Consider the following 19,686-nt stretch of genomic DNA (forward strand, 5'->3'; position numbering starts at 1 on the left):
TTCCGGAAGAACAATAGTGTGAATGCTTTGAAGCATTCACACTAATAATAATAATAAATTCCAGAAGAACAATAGTGTGAATGCTTTGAAGCATGCTTTGAAGCATTCACACTAATAATAAATTCCAGAAGAACAATAGTGTGAATGCTTTGGAGCATTCACACTAATAAATTCCAGAAGAACAATAGTGTGAATGCTGTGTCAGCATTCACACTAATAATAATAATAATAATAAATTCCAGAAGAACAATAGTGTGAATGCTGTGTCAGCATTGACAAATGTAAAATTACTGCTTGATGTTACTTGGTGTTAGCTGCATGTTGCAGGCATGCATGCAAGTAATAGTTGAGTAACATACTCGCTTGTAGCTGCTGAGTCGACACAATTTTATATCTTTCCGTTAAACCACTTGTGCCAATTTATTTGATTTCATGGCCACAGGATTACATTTCTAAGCAATCAAATCAGCAAAGTTAGGTTTGCTAACTGATGTTAATTTGCAATCTGTCTGAGGCAAGATGTAATCCACCATTGATTTATTTAAAAAAAAATACACAAGGGACTGTGAATCTCCACGTGGCTACCCTGATAGAAAACCTCACAGACTTTGAGTGGGGTTCTATGTGGGGGCCAAAATACATCACAGGGCCTCACTTTCACAGAGGAACAGTCCACACTGCAACTAGATGATCATGTTGTCATTTTAATTTAACAAGCCTCAGCATTGTGTTATGTTCAGTGTATTTCATTCCAGTTGTCTCAAATGTGCCGTTCCAGGTTTGTTCTTTCACTCGCTCTCTACTGCAAGATCACAACTCATTAAACACTGATATTGAAGACAGCGTACACATCTTGCGTACCTGTTTGACTTATATCATTGCTTGAAATGTATTAGTTACTGAATGTGTTTGATGTGGCTTTAATAAATGTAATGTTATATCATGGTCACCTCTTGTCATAGTTCAAGAAAAAAGGAAACTGAATTGGGGATACATGGACTAGGTCAAGTTTTTTGGATTTGATTTTACAAAAATGTCATTTTTTTAAAAATCATTAGCTTCTAGCAGTGTTTTACAGTAAAGACCACATTATGCAGTACTTAAATATATTTTACAGTAATGAACAGTACTGTATTATTGTTTACTTGGGATGAAATGATACTGAATTTCACAATATAGTTATAGAAAAAAAAATCACACGATATTGTAGAAGGACGCGTGAGTTCTAATAAGCCCCAACCTACTACGCCTCTGATTGGTTGGCTTTGTTTCTTTGGTTCTGTAGGCCTCACCCAAACTGCTAGCTCACACAGTAGCTCTGGTAATGTCTGGTTACGGTGGTGTTTGAGCTACAGTAACACAATTCCTCACACTGACTTCTTCTGGTCTTCTGCTGCTCCTGTTGCGGTCACTCATCCTCTGGAGCCTCTCCTTGCTGCAGGTTTCTCTAGGCTCATTAGGTGGCTTAAAGAGGCTAGCTGTCCACAGGGAGGGCTGCCCTACCATTGCTCCGCCACCGACCTGCCGGTTTCACCTAACAAGCCCAGAGACACTACAGCCGCGGCAGCCAAAGTGATGGTGTGTTTGCCGGCAGGGAAACTACAGCTCACAGTCTGCTGCATCAGTTCAGCCGCTGGCTGCATGTTTTTACAAACCAACAGCAAGAATAACACAATGTCAACCCATTTACACCGGACAACCACTGAACGTACAGTTAGGAAATAACATATCAGTTATGATAGATATTTGTGGCCCTGTTCCTCTGCTGGACAACAAGAGGGGGAGGGATATCGGTGGGACCCACAACCAAGCGCCTGTTCTCGACTGTCCTCCCGTGTCACAACTCCCTAGGTGTCCTGATAGTCCCGCTGTACAACCACAGAGAGGGAGGGATTGCTACTGGCTGCTGCATTGTTTTGAAATTGTACATAGTCCAATCAATCATTGCCAAAGACAATTCATTTTCTTTTTTGTCCTAGCCGGCTACTTTTGTTTTACTAAAGAGGGAAAGCAGAAGGACCTCAAATAAAACCAATTGTATACAAATCAATTCTGTACACAGATTTATTATTAAAAGGACATTGTTCAAGTCATCTTTTTTGTTTTAAATATTGTGATAAATATTGTATCGCGGACATTTATTGTGATATTATCGTGCCTTGAGTTTTTGGTTTCCTGTTTATAGTAATTAACTCCTATTGTAGGTTACAGAAGGAAAACTGTAGCAGCCAGTATTTCACTATAATTTAACAGGGACATTTGTTACAGTGCAGTCTGCATGTTGTTCATGTAGACTTGCCTTTCGTGGACCTAGAGATTAATTTCTTTCAGGCTGCTTTTTCCAAGTTCAAGAACAAACCTACGGTACAAGTGTAATCTAAAACTGTATTAATGTAAATGTTGACATGGACCCTGTTTTATTTGTCCACTTCTTCATCAGAAAGCACTGACACACATTTATGTAGAGTAGATGTGGACAAGTGGGGACAGTCATGGCCTAGTTGTGTGCAATATTATGAATAAAACACTAGAGGTCTCTATATGTCCACACTGTTTTAAATTGTTTCTGGAATCCAAGAACCCCTCCTGCATCAGCAGAAGCCTGTTGATACACAGTGCAGACAGACCACAGCATCTATGAAATGTAACGGAGAGCTTGCGCTGCAGGATATGATTTCTGCAGGATATGATTGAACTACACAGCTACGTCAGATTTGGAGATTAGACATTTTGAAAATAGATCTTAATCATCTAAATATTAAATGTTGCAAAGGGACAGACATCATGCTGATAGCTTGAAAAATTGGAACTAACATCTTGTAAATGCCTTTTATCTATTCAAAGTCTATAAAGTATGATGTTCTCCAGTCAGTGGCCCACAACACGAGTTGACAGAGCATGTTCTGCCATTGCTTAAGCTATGCGTCACTCATAGTGGGAAATGCCCACCCCAAGTTGTTTCCACAAATACATCAACAAACAGTTTTATCCCCTTTTGAAAGATAGAAAATTTGGAAAAATAGCTACAGTATGTTCAAGGTTAACATTTCCTTACAAAGTGGGGAGAATTCAAATGTCAGTTTGACTTTATATCAATGAAAAAAGTAAGAAATGACATGCAAATGACAAAAGTCTCTATAGTTACATAAAATATAGTTTTATGTGTGAAGAAAATGCACACACTGAAACTTGGTGTGCATGTGTCAATCATAGCAATCTTGTAAATGACCATTGATTGAGTCATGTGTTTGACCCCTCAGTAACTCAAAGGTCAGTATTGATCCCTGCTGAAATTATTGATTTGCAATTCGTAGTTGATGCCTTATTGATTATGCTGACAGTGTTGAGTGGATGCCTAGAAATGATGGCAGTTGGACAGACTATATATAAAACGAATCCCATAACAGATTACTGATTATATTTTTTAGTCACAGTAATCAGCGTGATCAAAAAGGGATCTGGGTGTGGTTCTTTACTGTGAATCAAGGCAACAACCAGCTACACAAAATTTCTACAACTGATGGCGTATGGTGACAGTTTCATCAGTTAGTCACCACACAGTCCAGCCCTCTCCCCTATGCGATCTGGGGTTGGGAATGTGATGGTGAGACAGCGCTGATGAAATATTTTTTACCTTATAATATCAGCTTCAGGGTCATGTTGATGGTACAGTGTCTTGTAACATAGTGAATGGGGTCTCAGTCACTTGTTTCTGCTCTATGTAACTTCAGTGAGATGGTAGTTTGTAGTCAACACCTACATTACATCTGACAAACTGTTACACTCCTGGGATTTGTATTTACCACGGAGTAGTTGTACTCACACAAATCACACAATGTGCCAATTTCTACACAATTTTGCTTTAAAATTGAAAGATGTATGGAAGGCTTGTGGCAAACTTCAAGTGCAGGTACAAATAACACTGCTGCTCCGAATGTCTATGGGATATTCTCGACTTGCACAATGTAGTGTGATTTGTATCTGCATTACGAACTGCACGTCCTTTTGTTCAGGTGCCAACTCTACAATATACGTCTATAGTTATCTCAGTGCTTTTTCATCCATAACTTAGTTAGAATACTGCACTTTTCACAGTTTACTTTGTAAATTGTTTACCGTCCATTTTTGTATGTAATGTTTTTAACTAGCAATGTAAGCCTGTCAGCTAGACTAGCTGGCTTCCTAAAAAGCTCTGAATATACACGTCATAGTAGAACTAGTCACCCTTCTCTCTGATGTGTGATTTAAATCCCTTATCCAGCAATGAGGTCAGAGCTTTACTTCACGCCTTCACAAGATGGTGTGTCACCGTCACTCAGTCACTTTCATTTTTGGCAGCTTTTCCAAGCACCAAGTGTAAGAAAAAGCCACAGCAACCTAACAACGCTAATGGTCATCTATATATCTAAAAGATAAAAAATGTTAAAAACACTATCTAAAAAACGAACTGTAAAAAGTTTTTTTTTTACTAGGGATGAGAAAGCACTGAGATAGTAGAGTTATCACCGTAGAAAGTGGATGTACATTGTGCAAGTGGAGAATTAACTGAAATGAATTATGTGAAAGGCATCATCATTTAATCTTGCTTCAATTCACCACTTCAACATCTGAGTTGACAATTTCCTTTCATATGTATCACTCAATGATATGTATATGCACGCACATGTCCGAGTCCAGTATTTTTATAATCATAAATCTCAATTCATGCGTAGAAAGTGGTGTACGCACATTTCAAACCCTGTCTGTGAGTATGCAAGGGTTAAAAAAAAGCCCCAGATGTTGTATTTGTTGCCTCTTACTGTGACAAGCTGCCTTCTGATACCAAGCTTATTTCATTTTCTTCTCTGTACTGATTAAAATTTATTCAATGCAACAGTATTAAATACGGCAGTATTTAATTGGCGAAATGCTTACACATTTGTTTTATTTCAGGGCCTAAATTATTTGATTATGAAGCTTCAGTTTCACAATGAAGGTAAAAATACTCTTATCTCTGGGGTTGAATACTATAGAGGACGACAAATAATTATCCTTCAGATGTATTCAGATATAACTGATATGAAAACTGATCCCCCCCACCCACTCCCACACACAAGGAATACACACCTTTTTTATCCAGAGGTCAGTAGGGGGTCCTGAGATGATGATGGAAAGCAGGGCAGAGAAGAAAAGAAAAATGATAATCTGATAACACACACACACACACACCGACACATCATCCCTGCTCCCCTGTGTTGAGACAGTCGGCATCTCCTGAGAGATGAGGATGGTGGTTGTGTGAATATGCTTCCACTGCATTCATTATGGATCCCTGAGTGCTTTCCATCAGTGTCAGACGCTAGATGTGGCCCAGGTGACTGAAATGGATCAACATGTCAAAGTTTAATCCTCTGGAGGAGCTTAAGATTGCATGTCTAGGAGATTGGGTGGGATAGGGGTGTGATGGTACACAGACGTCATGGTTTCGGTACGTACCTCTGTTTTGGGGTCATGGTTCTCTATGAGTTTGTTACAACAGGAAAAAAATAAGGCTAGACTTCTTTTCATTTATTCTCAACTGACAGACGTTTAAGTTACATATTTAGTTAGTTATTATATTGTTATTATATTTTAACCAGGGCTGATTAAAAAAAACAAATTTAAATGTGATGTAAATGCTGTTGTTTAGGTAATGTCTTTGGCCGTGACTGCTTTCACATCTAGAGGCTGCTTAAAACAATGTCATTTTTCTTTTGGTCTCACTGTATTATAGGGATGGGCATTTCGAGTAATTTTCTAACCGAGTACCCGAACCTGGTCCTAATCGAGTAACCGAATAATAAAATATATGACTCATAAATGCGCTCTGTCCATCAGACAGCGCATTGCTGACACATGGGACTGTGAAGGAACTGATAGCCGCTTGCTTTGTTGTCACGGTCTGCCCCGAGGCCTCCCCCAGAGTGCCGACATGTTTGAACCTTAAGTGGTTTCGCATCGAACTCGTTGAGTGGTTGTAAGCCAGTTTAAGGTTACAAATGCGACATACAACCTTGTTTGTATCATCTTTGTCCAGATCAAAGTGGTCCCACACAGCACTTTTACTCGCCATCTTCTTTTAACACAAAACTGTAACTTAGCTAGCTGTCAATCATGTCAGACTCCTGTCTGTTCGTCAATTCCACTTGACGACCACAAGGCGGCACTGTTGTAAAGCATGGACAACCCTGACATTTACATGAGTTTCACAGACATTTTTGTGTGTGTTTTAGTTTGTTTTCTGCAGTAAACAAAGGTTCTCATTAATCTCAGGCACATTTAGTTGTCTCAACTTGCATGAAATGCATACATGTTAATTTACGCATTATTTATTAGGATTTACGGGAGATTTCCTGATAGTAGTGATCACACACGGCAACAGAGCAACCATCTTGATGTAAATAAACGATCTTTGGCAGATCATGTTTTCCCATTGGATTTTCAAATGATTGAAAAGATAATTTTTATTCAATAAACCTAACCTAAACCTTTGCAGTGCGACATATTTTATTTCATATGTATTGCTTATACTATGAAGTACATTCATTCACACACTGTATGCTACACATTCACTATGGTCTTATGTGCAGCATGAATTTTATTGGAGGGTAACAGCTGTGAACAAGGCAGGCCTCAGTGCAATATTACTTAAAATAACAACAGTTTAGGCTTTACTGCAACACTAGGTTGTTACATACGAACAACGTGTGATTAAGTGCAACATAACTATTTACTCAAATAGCTTGGTGTCATCTTGGAACAGAGCCTTGTTGTCGGAGAACCGAGTAGTCAGGTAGTAAGGAGCTGCAGAGTTTATTCATTCAAACTGTGATCTGTACTGTAGATTTACTGCCACCAGATAACTTCTCTGCTAAACTGTCCATCTGCTCTGGTGAGTAACCAAATGCAGAAACACAAGGGAGACAGGCAGGATAAGGAACTAAACATAAGCTTTCAATAAAAAGCCAAAATCATGTAATACAAAAATATAAAGTAGCAAACAAAAACTAAGACCAGCTGAGTACCAACTAAGAAAAGCAAAGTACAACTAAGGAAAAACACGAGGAATAAAGCAGAAAAATAACGCGAGGAACGAAAACAGGAAAACATACCACAGGGAGGAACGGGATACACTGGAGGAAACAAACTCAGGTGAAACATGGGAAACACAGGAGAGAACGAAACGATCTGACGAAGACAAGAGGGAGCAGGGAAAGGAACAGAAAAACACTGGAAGGAGGGAAAAACAGAGCAGGTGTGGACAGCAATAAAACAGGAGGGAACATGACACTAAAAGGAGGAAATAAAAAGCAAGACACGACAGTGTCAGCCAACGACTGTTGCTCTCCACTCACTTACTACAAACTGCGCTGTTCTTAAAAGGAGCCACCCCACTCTTATAATACCAGAAGCCAAGCTTGGTTGACAACATAAGATGCTCTGATACACCTGCATAGCAAGCAGATGGCGATGTGGCGAAACACTGCATGTTGGTGTGGCGGTGTGGGAGTGTCACTACATGGTCCGTGTATGTGACGTGTTGGGAACCCCCGCTGATCAAAAGACGAAGCTACTATGTTGTTCTGCTACTAGCATGCTGGACCTGCTAGTGATTGTTTTTCCTCATTGACAGATTATAAATAACAGTACAATCATTACTGTCATAACTGTGTTTTAAACTGGGACACAGTAGGTTAAACATGCCGGTCCTACAGTGATCATCGGCATCCACAGATGTTTTAAACTTGCGCACAAAGCCAAACTGAGTGAATAAACATGACACATTACTCACACTTAACTGTGGCTTCAATCATAGGCTGATCACCAGCTTAAGTGATTGGCCATCACCACAACGTGACGTCAGGCTGCGTTTCTCCAAAAGTTGACTGTCTCAACTTTTTTGGCATGCACCAGCGCATCCAAAATGCAGTACCCTCATTAAAATGAATGGGAAAACCTACATTTTCAACGCAACGCCAGATCCAGTGTGAATCCACTGGCCCAAACAAAGGTCTCACCTGTTAGCAAAGTTAGATAGCTAAGCAGTTCTGCGTACACACGAAATGCTAGACTGCAAAAATAATTAAAGATGAATAAACTGCGTGAGACAGTTTATTCTGAGACTTAAGAGAATTAGGTGTGGGTGTTTTGACATCATTGGCGTCACATTCTTCCGTGTGGCCTTAAAATCCTACAGCCCTACCAGCAGCTTGGATACAGTGATGAGCTAAGTGCTGACGCCAGCATGTTACCAAGCTCACAACAACAATACATAGCAGGTATATTCTTTACCATGTTTACCATCATAGTTTAATGTGTAAGCATGGTAACATTTTCTAATTAGCACTTAGAACAAAGTAAATAGCGCAACCCATTCTCCTTCTTCAAATTCTGACCTAATGATGGCAATAGATATAAATATTTAAACACACAATATGTCATTTCTGCTGCCAGGGGGCTCTCAACCGACACACTTTGCATCAATAAAAGATGCAAAGTGGCACGCAGCACGGGTGTCATTTAGAGATATTCCGATACCATTTTTTCCCTCCCGATACCGATTCCGATACTTATGCTGTGGGTTAGGCCTGGGCGATAAACCGAAAATGTACCGATACCGAAATTTACGACGATAACCGACGTCATTTTGCCCATGTCGGTATATTCGGTGTGTAAAAAAAAAAAAAAAAAAGTCGTTTTTGTCTTGTTTGGCTGTGTGTGTGTAGGTAGGCTACCGGTATATTCATGTGTAACTGTTGCCAAAATGCAACCTCGGCTTATTTTGACACGAGTCAAACCTTTGTGTAAAAGCATAATTACGACGAAAAAGCCACTTTTAAAGATTCACCGTAGTTTCGTTTCCAGGTCAAACTCATTTACAATGGAGGTGCACTGGTCAACTTTTCTGTAGCATCAAAATCGCTATTTTTAAAACACTAAGAAGACTCGACACAACATGAAACTTTGCTCGTAGTATCACCAGGGTCTCTACACCTGAACACGAGCATTGAGAACATCGTTTGTGGACACAAAGTTTGCTAAAAACAAGGTTTTTGAACAGCTCACGTTAGCTTAGCCGTCCTGCCAGTCGAGATGCGTCGATCCCCGATCCCCGATGTAACATGGAGCTTTCTCCTTCATGTTACGCCGTACTCGGGGATCGACGCATCGCGACTGGCAGGACTGCTACTGCTAATGCCAACGTGAGTTGTTCAAAAACCTTCTTTTTAGCAAACTTTGTGTCCACAAACGATGTTCTCAATGCTCGTGTTCAGGTGTAGGGACCCTGGTGATGCTACGAGCAAAGTTTCATGTTGTGTCGAGTCTTCTTAGTGTTTTAAAAATAGCGATTTTGATGCTACAGAAAAGTTGACCCGTGCACCTCCATTGTAAATGAGTTTGACCTGGAAACGAAACTACGGTGAATCTTAAAAGTGGCTTTTTCAGTTCTGGAGGAAACATTGTTACATGCCTCAGATCCTGCCTGAAACCTGAAATGGTAAACATGCTAGTGTTTCTTAGCAAGAACCTGGAGTAAACACTAGTGTGCAGAGTAGAGTGATCACATGCAACCATGAGTCAGATTCACATCTACAACACTAGTCTGAGTAAGCAGGTCAGGATACCAAGTCTGCTGCTCCTTTTTGAAGTGCCCTGTTCAAGCCCCTCTTATTCTTAATCATCAGTGCTCTTATTTGTTTAAAAGAGTTTAACATTGTCACCTGTCACATAGCAGTGTTATTTGCAATGGTTTTTTCAGTGTTTTATTGACATTTTTGTTCATTACATTATTTATTATTTGTTTACAAGTGACACTACCTTTTTTTTTTAGGCGTCGGGGGGGGGGGGGGAATTTTGTACTTATCGTTCATTTATCGTTATCGAGGTGAGTTGCTCAATATATCGTGATATTGATTTGAGGCCATATCGCCCAGCCCTACTGTGGGTATCGGCCGATACGAGTACTGATACCGATACCAGTGTGTTATAAAAAATTACATATATCATACTACACCTGCATGACTGTGATATGGTTATCATTGTGGTAAGGCCTGACTCAGGTTAAACCCTTTTGTAAAACATGAATGAATACAGCTAATGAAAGCCATTTATTTTTTAATAGAACAGTATAAAGCCGAATTCAGCACAGAGCAGACAGGAAGTCAGACACTAAATAATAACACGACATCTGGTTAATTTTCAAAATAAAACACTCCGTGTTGATACAAGCACAAAAACCTCAAATAAGAGACAAATACGCCCTCTTCTTCTAATCCTTCAGTCGGGAACACTTCGTGTTGTTGTGTTTATAACACATACATATAACTGCGGTAGTGCGTGATTATGTAATTATCGCGGGAATTCCTCGGTTTCGTAACTCCAGCTGATCGGCGGAGCTGCGCTGTGGCGGACTCAAAACACAGCTGGTGGGGGTTGCCGGACGAGGACGACAGAGCCAAACCGTACCGGAGCCGTAACGCAGCGGACATGTATCCGGTAGAATCTCGGAGCCAACGGAGCTAGGCTAATAAATTACGTGGTATCGGATCGATGCCTGGACTCCAGTACTCGCTGATACCGATGCCGGCATTTTCGGCAGTATCGGAGGCAAATTTCAGATACTGGCATCGGAATCGGAACAACTCTAGTGTCATTGCTAGTTTCTGACAGATGCAGTTGTAATTTTCACAGATAGTGCCCACATTGTGTAAGTAGCGAATGTTCTTGCAACCACCTGGGCACCCATTTGTATTTTGGCCTTAAAATAATGTATGGTCAGGCACATTGATGGTCCACTGCTATCGAGAGGAAGAAAAAAAAAAGACCAACAAAATCCTGGTCTTAAGTCAAACGTGTAGTATTTTACTGCTATTTAAGATGCGCCTACATAGGTTGGTTCACCACTTTGATTTAGTGATTAGAGAGGCTGCTTTCAGTCATTTCAGCCCAAAACAAACCCATGATTAAGAGACTAACACAACCCCTCTGTGCCTTGTGTCATACTTTATACCCAGATTGTGTGCTGTTTAACTTGCAAAAGTGAGTTAGACACGCATTTAATGCATTTGCGCCATGCAGAAGATCACACGATGTGGCAGTGGCAACATGACTGCAAGCAGATCACTGATCTCAACTGAAGATGTACAGTGATACAGAGTGCAAAGTCAGATATTCATGTGAGCCTCATGTGCACCAAATTACTTGTTTATCATTTCTGGGCTTAAACACTCCACCACTTCCTGTGCACTACACATAGATGGCATATGTAGTAAATGCCCACATCCTGTGTTTGAGCATCAGTTATAAAATGAGAGGCTTTTTTGTTCATTTCTGACACCCTGTACACAGTCCTGTTAAAGTAAAAGAGATTAATGATGGTGTTAAAACTAGCAGATAATGATGTGATTCATTTATGCAGAGGATAGTTTACAGCTTCCTGTATAATGCACTCAGAGTGTATTAGTATGAGCAGTCACTCTTGCACTAATGGAAAACAGAAAAAACACCAAGAGGATGTGAGCACTTCCTCATTCCAGCTTCTGCAGCTGATGCTGACTGTGTCTCTGTCTCTACAACAATGGTATGTTCTCTATGGAAACATTTCAGTAGAATGAATGAATGCTCTCATTCTGCATGATTCACCGTATGTATGTTCCTCCTCTTGGCACTTTTTGTTGTTCCGGATAGAAATGGTAGATTTTATGCCCGTTGAATGCTCACCGCTGACATGCAGAATTGAGACTTTGAATGCATGTGCATGAAAAGAAATACATTCGACAGATCATTTTTCAGTTGTTTGCCTTTTTATTTTTGCCAGCATGAATAGCTTGAGGCTGCATTCCCAAACATTGCTGTCAAAGGACAAGGACAAGTAATCATGAAAACTAGACCAGCAAGATTTTTGCAAATGACTCAACACAGAGCTGAAGAGCAAAGCGTATAAAGAGCCGTAAATAAGGGGGATGTAGCGGTAAACAGAAAGAGGAGTGTTGTAATTTTACACCACTGGGGCTGTACCTTTGCTTTGGCAGTGCTGCAGGGGCTTTCCTTTGGATAAGGAGTAGGTAATGTATGAGGAGTCAAGAGATATTTGGTGGGAGGGAGCGTCAGAGTGACAAAAGGAGGAGCCTGAAGAGAGCTAAGGGAGGGGCACAGACAGGCTTGGCAGATGTGTTTTGTCTTCAGCTGTGAAAGAACAGCGGACAGGGAATGACTGCAGGCTGCAAATACAACTTTCAACGTCAACTTTTTCTCTTTTCACTGTCTGTCTTTTACTTTTTTTAATCTCCTGTGGAGTGCGTGAAAAACCTTCCAGCTGAAACCATGGATAACTTCCAGACTGTCCTGCGTTTCTTCATGAACCAGAAAGCCACCATTGGCTACAGTTTCATGGCTCTCCTGACTATAGGTGGAGAGCGAGTCTTTTCCATGGTCTCCTTTCAGTGCCCGTGCAATCATGACCAGAACTTTGCCTATGGGCTGACTTTCCTGCTGGGCCCAGCTGCAGTGCTGCTCGTCATGGGTCTGTTCTTCAGCACCAGGTTGTGGAGGCTCTATACTGGCTGCTGCCTCAATCCCATGAAGCTTTGCCCCCGTGGGAACTGCTTTGGCTGCCTCAGGGTGTTCATGGACATCTTCTCCGGGGCTTGCGTGGCTCCTATTATGTGGCTGTCTGTCGCCCTTCTCAATGGGACCTTTTATGAGTGTGCTGTCAGCGGTCTCGATGATAACATTGTGGTGGATCTGTTCTGTAAAAATAAGACCCTGAAGTGTCGGGAGGAGCTGGCCCGAGTACCCTGTGGCCGGTCCAAACTGTCCAGTGATGAGCGCATGGAGCTGCTGCTAATGTTCAGGGCCCAGTCACAGGTAAGAGACACATATGTGGGTCTGTTTGAGCATTCAACTACAGTCCTAATAAAACTAAGATTACTCATAGGGAGTCCAACCTATGCTATAAAAGTAGTATAATGTTCTCTCTGGATTTGAAGCATAGATTCATCCACCTTTTTCTACCTGGTGTATCCAGTCATTTAACTGGAACTTTCCATCCTAACAGGACGCTAATCCTCAGGACTTTGTATTATGAATATTACTAACACTATTACTACTGCTTAGCCAACTAGCTAATGCTTTGGAAGCCCTGAAAGAGCTGCTGGTGCATCAGTTATTATGATGCTTTGCCACGTATGCTAGCTCTGCCAAGCACTAGAAGTATCACCCATAAATGTTTCCCAGTGGCCTACCCAGTAACTCAAGGATAAGAAGAGCTAGAAACAGATTGCAAAGGTGCCTATTCAGTCCAATGAGAACTGCTCACCTGGCACAATAGCCAATAGCCAATAAAAAGTTTTCTAGCTTCCTACTTCCTGGTTATGCAGCCCACTAAATCTGTGCAGTGTTGTTTCTCCAGATGTGTAGTACATTAATGATTTGGAGGAGCTTTGTTAAGCCTGAAAAACACAACCCTGGTGATGTCATAGTGGTGTCACATGATTCACACAAAACACAAAACATTACATACTTGAGGTATGATGATATGGAGTTAAACCGATGAGGGTGTCCACCAGGCAGTGAGGGTCTAATGAAAGATGCTATCCAGTTGAATGATGGGAAATTTAGAGCATGGTGTTTAATTCCATTAAACACCATGCTCTAACCATTCTGTTTGATCTGTCTCTTGTGTCCCTGTAACTTTATGGAACTGCAACACTACATTGCTGGAGTTGCCCTTTAAGTCGCAACGGTGAATAAACTAACTTTAAATTAGATTTTCAGTTCTGGTTTTTTATGTTTTCATGTGCGGTTCTAGCTCCAGTCTTTATGTGGTGATACAACCTCTGGCTGAACTGTAACTTGAGTCAGATGGATGTCAGCTGTGTTGAATTTGTGTAGTACAGGGACAAAATGACATAATTATCTGAATGTTGCCTCACTGCCACAGAATTCTTGGAAGTCTGTAAGAGAGACTAAGGAGTATTCCAGTGATTCAGTATTGCACGTCCATAAAGTAACGGGATAACACGCATATTGAGCTGAGATATTCTGAAATGTAGTCCCTAATATAAGTCAAGATCCTAAAAAACTGGATTGTGGGGTGGCCTGGAGGTTTGGTACACTGACTATGTGGTCCTGCTGGGGATGTGTCAGATGTGTTTTTTCAGTTGCATTTCTCAAACAACAGCTCTGCGACTTGAGGCGTGTAATTACGCTTCAAGTTTATTTTTTGGACAAAACACATGTAAACACAAGGTTGATCTCCATTAAAAACTCACTGGATAAATATGTGCATCTGCAGTTTACAACCTAGGCAGAGCAGAGTGTGCAGATATTTGTAATCCTACAGACTCAGGTCACAGTTCCTGGGCGAACTGTAACCTGCAACGTGCATTTACTGCTACTATACAACATCACTGCCACCCTTTTCCTCTGCTCCGATCGCCTACACTGTCTACCATGAGTGTAGCCAGTGCCTCACTCTTTCTCCTTTAACCACTCCTTGAGCCATGCTACTGTAACATAGTTCTATGTGTCAGTGTTGATGGAAAAATGTATCAGGATTAGTCACACAAATCAAAGGGAAACTGCACACCGCACAGAAAGTATGGCTCCTCGACACACCAAGATGGTAAGTATAGATGGATACTTCAGTGTTCTTTGAATTCAGTCATCATGGAGCGCCATGCTGACATCAGTCTAGAAACGGGGTTTCCCTTAATTTCCTAAGCTCCGTACTATCTGCTACCAAATTAATAAATAATAACATTGATTGATAATGATGACATCACAATAACATCGCCAGGGTTACTTTCCCAGACTTCAAAAAGCTCCTTCACAGCCACAGCAGACATTATGCAAAAGTTTTCACAGGCTTTGGGACGAACCACCACATCAAACTGACAACAGGCACAACGCCAGTATGTTCACGTTCCCATCCATGTCATCTCAGTAGTGATTACCAAGGGGCTTCAAGCGGCGACAATTCAAGACCATTCAAGCAATGTTTTTTTTTTTTTTTTTGACAGAGCGAGAAAAAAAAGCTCCACACTGCGCATGCGCAATTCTATCTTAACACTCCCTGACACTGTAGCTAGACAGTCTACTACAGGAGAACGTCTGGTTTGTCGTACCCAGGAGTACGCCAAAAAGTGTTAGAAGGTAGTTATAGAAGTCGCCTATAGTTATAGAAGTCCATGGCAATCTTTGAACTGTGCCTTCATTTTGATCCCAACTACAAACCGGTAAAGTTTCGTGACTGCATATTGCATGGTTGTGATGCTATCGCATTGACAAAGAAACAGAGACAGACAGATGGTCAGACAAGGCGAACCACAGTAATGGCTACACTCAGTGGCCGAGAATGATTGAAACTACGGTTTTTTATATTTATAAAATGGGGATCGAGTAATTAACGGAGTGGACATTGTGCGGATGTATGATCACAACCATTTCACAGAAGATTACATTTCCAATAAAATGTTGTTTTATGCAATACAGGTCTGAAGGTGAGGTACATTTGATTTCCCCTGACTTTACATACTCACAGCACCATTATCAGTATAGCAGATGTTGAGACAGGAGCTACTAATCAACTTATCTTATTCAAATCAGGTATTCTCTAGGGGTCTTTCATAGTGTGGAGTAAATTTAAGTTTATATCATTCTTGTTTGTCTGCAGATCCTGGGCTGGTGTATTATCATTATCGCTGCCATCGTGGGCCTCCTGGGTACTTGCTGCACAAACTGTCGTTCCAAAGTCAGCTTCCTGCAGCTCACATTCTGGAAACGCTACATTGAGAAAGAGAAGGAGCGCTTTGATGGCTTCGCTTTGGACTACGCTACCAAGCTGGCTGAGAGAAACCTGCAGAGCTTCTTTGAGAATAAGGACCCTGAACCATTCCCTTTCCCCAACCACAAGGCATGGGAGGAGATCTCTGCACTCTACACCTTTTCCAGGAGCGAGCAGTATTACAGCACCCTGCAGCGTTATGTGGAGAGGACAGACAGGGACTTCACACCAGAAAAGAGACCTGTAATGGAGTTAGAGCATGGAATAGAGATGAGCTAGATGAGGAGTTTGTCGTGTGGTTGAGTGAATACTCTGTACAGATAATGTATTTTTTATGGAAATCCTCATTGGGTAGCTGACTGAAGTTTATTCATTCAGGGTTTAAAAAAGCTAAACCAACTAAATAGTTCTCTTAATCTTGAAGTTTAATTCTGAGGTTGTTTTGTAATTAGTTTTCTAATAAATAAACATAACAACTTCTGATTAACCCATATAAATTTCAGGCTTAAATCACCAACTTTGGGCTTAAGAACTACCCACTTCCATTATAAGTCCCACCCATAACCCTCTTTTGTATGTATCAGATTGACTCAAATTTGACAAACTTGGCTGACTCCTCACTGACAAAGGTGCTTTTCCACAATGTTACTCCCAAAGTAGTGTATTCCAAAGTGGAGGGCACTTGATTCAGCAGTGAGGCGTAATCAATGAGGCGCCGCTACCAAAGCATGGACAAGTTTGTAACAAGACTCCCAGTAAACATAAAGCAGACAGTGAATCTGCATCAAACATGACAGCTACCAAAACATATGACAAGGCACATGGTAGAGATGGCTAGATGGTTCTACAATGGTGTGGTGTATTTATTGCAAAGAAAATGTTCAGATTTTTGTTTGTTCCTCAGGGAGTTGCCATTTTTGTGCAGAGAATTTTTTAGGATTTGTTTTGTAATCAATGAATGTTGTGGCAGAGTAAAATTTTAGAAAAGATGCATGCTGCACTTTTAATGCCTCCACTATGGTGGCATGTTCCTTGTTTAGTTATTTCAGTAAGACGTCACACTGAAGTTGCGGTTCTGTTGTAATTACAGACAATGTTTAGAATAATTCAATTTATAATTCAAGTAGACACTTGAAAACTTTGTTATCTACAGAAGGGAGGCACTGCAGACAAAGTTTGGAAACCACTGCTCCAAAGAATGTGGTTATTTTCAAACTGCAATGGTACAATTGCCCCTAAGCACATTAAATAACCACTATTTTATACACACTAATTCAGCCTACCTCTGCATACATCTGAGGCCTATTAATAGACCGTATTCACACAGCAGCCATTTTCCTCTGATATCATTCTCAAGCTAAGAAGCTCCAAAGTCGTACTGCTGCACTATACTGTACTGTACTGTACTGTACTGTACTGCAGGTTGTATAAGTGTAGTGAATCTGGCTAATCATTATCAATTCCCAGCTAATCGATTGAAAAGCAACTGTAAAGACAATGGATAATGAAAATTCTGTGGGACATCAAGCCATATGTGAAGTTAAACAACATATTTGATAACCCATTAGCTATCGTTAGACACTAGCTAACATTAGCATACAACCACTTCCTTAATAATACTGCTGTTTGATAGTGTTACATGATTAGATAGAGAAGCTGTAAATCAATTCTCAAATATAAACGCTCCTCTTTGAGTGATTTATTCAACCTCAGCTATTGTAAACTTATGTTAGCTGTTGTATAACAGTACCTAATGGGTGATCAAGTGTGTTGTTCTACCTAGAGATATGGCCTGACGCCCCTCCAGATTTTCACTATCCGTTGTCTTTTTGGTTGCTGGTCAGTCAGCATTTCCCTAAAAATGGCATTATCCTTTGATAACAGCAGTTGAACTTCCCACCCTGAATGTGACGTTAGAGAAAATGGCTACTGTGTGACCGCAGTCGACTGCTGTGCACACTGCTTTTGAAATTTTGCCATACTTTGGATTTACAAACTAACCTATTCACTAAGTTATAGCTATTTTACGAAGTTGGGAGCGTAGCTACAACTGAGAACACGTTGTTCTTATGTGTCCTTGCTATTTCTGAGAATTTTGGGGTTGACTTGTTCGAGAATTGGCTTCATTTTGCATCTCCCAGATAAACTTGGTCAGTTTATAAAAAAAACTATGTAGCCTACTATGCAAGAACTTTTAGCCATTTACATGTATTAATAACTCTTTTATTGGCCATATTGAGCGGATTGAATGTGACAGGAAAAATGACAGCCTCCCTCTTCCCTTCCCTCTCTGATGCTTATAGCCTACAATCTTGTGGCTGATTTGTTTAAGTTGTTTGATACTGCTGGACTGCATTTCTTTCTGGAGGACTTCCAGTGATATTAAAGGAGACATATTATGCTCATTTCTGCTTGTTGACATGGGTCCTTGATGTCTAAATGGACTGATAGTAACATGCTTTGGTCGAAAAAACCGAAGGATTGAGCACAGCAGGGTTGTTTACACACCAGTTTCACAGCCCTGCTCTCAGCGGCCGGATTCTGACTTTTTTTTCATTATGTTAATGAGCTACTGCGTGCGCCGCCCACTTCTTCCTGCCGACCGGAAGACGTGAGGACGGCATCGCGGGACCATGGCAACGAGCGACACACAGCAACTTTCAATAAAGTTGAGAGAAAAAAAAACGAAAACAAAAAAAAAACAACAACAACAACAACAACAACGAGCAATACACAGCGCGGCGCAGCTTTTCAGTGTCCGTGCCTGCAAATAACTGATAGTAGCACAGCAGACATGTAGCAGGTAGCCCCTGTCTCCGGCTCCAAAACAAAGTAGTGATTGCTTTACTGCAGATAACGTTTTGGTGCTCTCAGGTCTCTCATGCCAGCAGCTAACGCTACAGGCTGTAGCATTAGCTGTACCGTACAGCTAACGCTACGGCTAACGCTACACACGTATTACATGTATACCAACACACAGAAAAACGGTCAGAGGACAGTCTCCCAGAGCCATGACATCTGCCAAACTACAGCAGCTCCTCGGGCTGTCACACAGTCAGCAGTGCATTCAGACAAGACACTCTTCTAGAAGTTTGCTTACACACTGTCCTTTAGCACAACATGCTAATGAATGAACGTAGCTCACTAGCTGTGAATAACAGACCAGTTCATACCGTTTCCTCTGCGTGTTCACCGCGGAACAGCAGCTAAACGTCCGCGAACAACTGACACACACAACTGAGACGATGTCACACCGTCTCCTCTGTTTGTTCACCGCCGAGCAGCAGCTCACTGTCCGCGAACAACTGAGACATTTCACCCCGTCTCCTCCCCATGTTCACGGCCGAGCAGTGGTTCACCGGCCGGTTAGAAGCGATAAAATTTCAATATCCTAATTCATTGTCTCAATTCACCGTCATGTTTTAAAAGAGTGCTGATATGACAAATAAACGTTTCGTATCATTAACATTATCGTGAATCCTACGGCCAGTAAGCCCAACGTTGATAACTTCACATGTAATGTTGGCTCAGCCTCATATTTACACCCACGGTTAGCGTTAGCTCATGTGCTAAACGGCCAAAGTAACACAAACTACACTGTTTTTTTAAATACTTACAGTTCCATCACTGACAGCGGGTATGGATCCATCTTTCAAGGGACAATCTCGTTGCCAGTCCAGCGTTGTACTGACCCTGGCTGCTGAAACAGTCCGGCGTGAAGTGACCATAACGCTTCTGCTCACTGAAGCTGGGACCCTGATAAATAAAAAGTAGCCTCTTCGCTCTGATATCCTCTTTGGTAGGGAGGCGATGTAGCGAAACATGAGGATCCGTGCATCTGACGACAGAGCAGCAGTGCTTGGCTTTCGGGTTGTACATGG

At 41.2% G+C, this 19,686-nt stretch overlaps 1 protein-coding gene across 1 annotated transcript; it reads left to right on the plus strand.

The window, feature by feature from the left end:
- Positions 1–12,228: 12,228 nt before the first annotated feature.
- LOC311267463 (calcium homeostasis modulator protein 5-like) lies at positions 12,229–18,210 on the plus strand. Its single transcript, XM_084370544.1, has 2 exons — positions 12,229–12,885; positions 15,695–18,210. The coding sequence occupies exons 1-2, from the start codon at positions 12,343–12,345 to the stop codon at positions 16,082–16,084; spliced, it is 933 nt and encodes a 310-aa protein (XP_084226670.1). The 5' UTR covers positions 12,229–12,342; the 3' UTR covers positions 16,085–18,210.
- The last annotated feature ends 1,476 nt before the right edge of the window (positions 18,211–19,686 follow it).

Source organism: Pagrus pagrus (genome assembly GCF_965226575.1).
Source record: "Pagrus pagrus genome assembly, chromosome: 13".
In the NCBI taxonomy this organism is placed as follows: Eukaryota; Metazoa; Chordata; class Actinopteri; order Spariformes; family Sparidae; genus Pagrus; species Pagrus pagrus.

Excerpts from the sequence above, each read along its gene's own strand:
- LOC311267463 (XM_084370544.1), top strand. The coding sequence starts at position 12,343 with ATGGATAACTTCCAGACTGTCCTGCGTTTCTTCATGAACCAGAAAGCC. Across the intron at positions 12,886-15,694 it reads TGTTCAGGGCCCAGTCACAG|ATCCTGGGCTGGTGTATTAT; the intron begins GTAAGAGACACA and ends GTTTGTCTGCAG.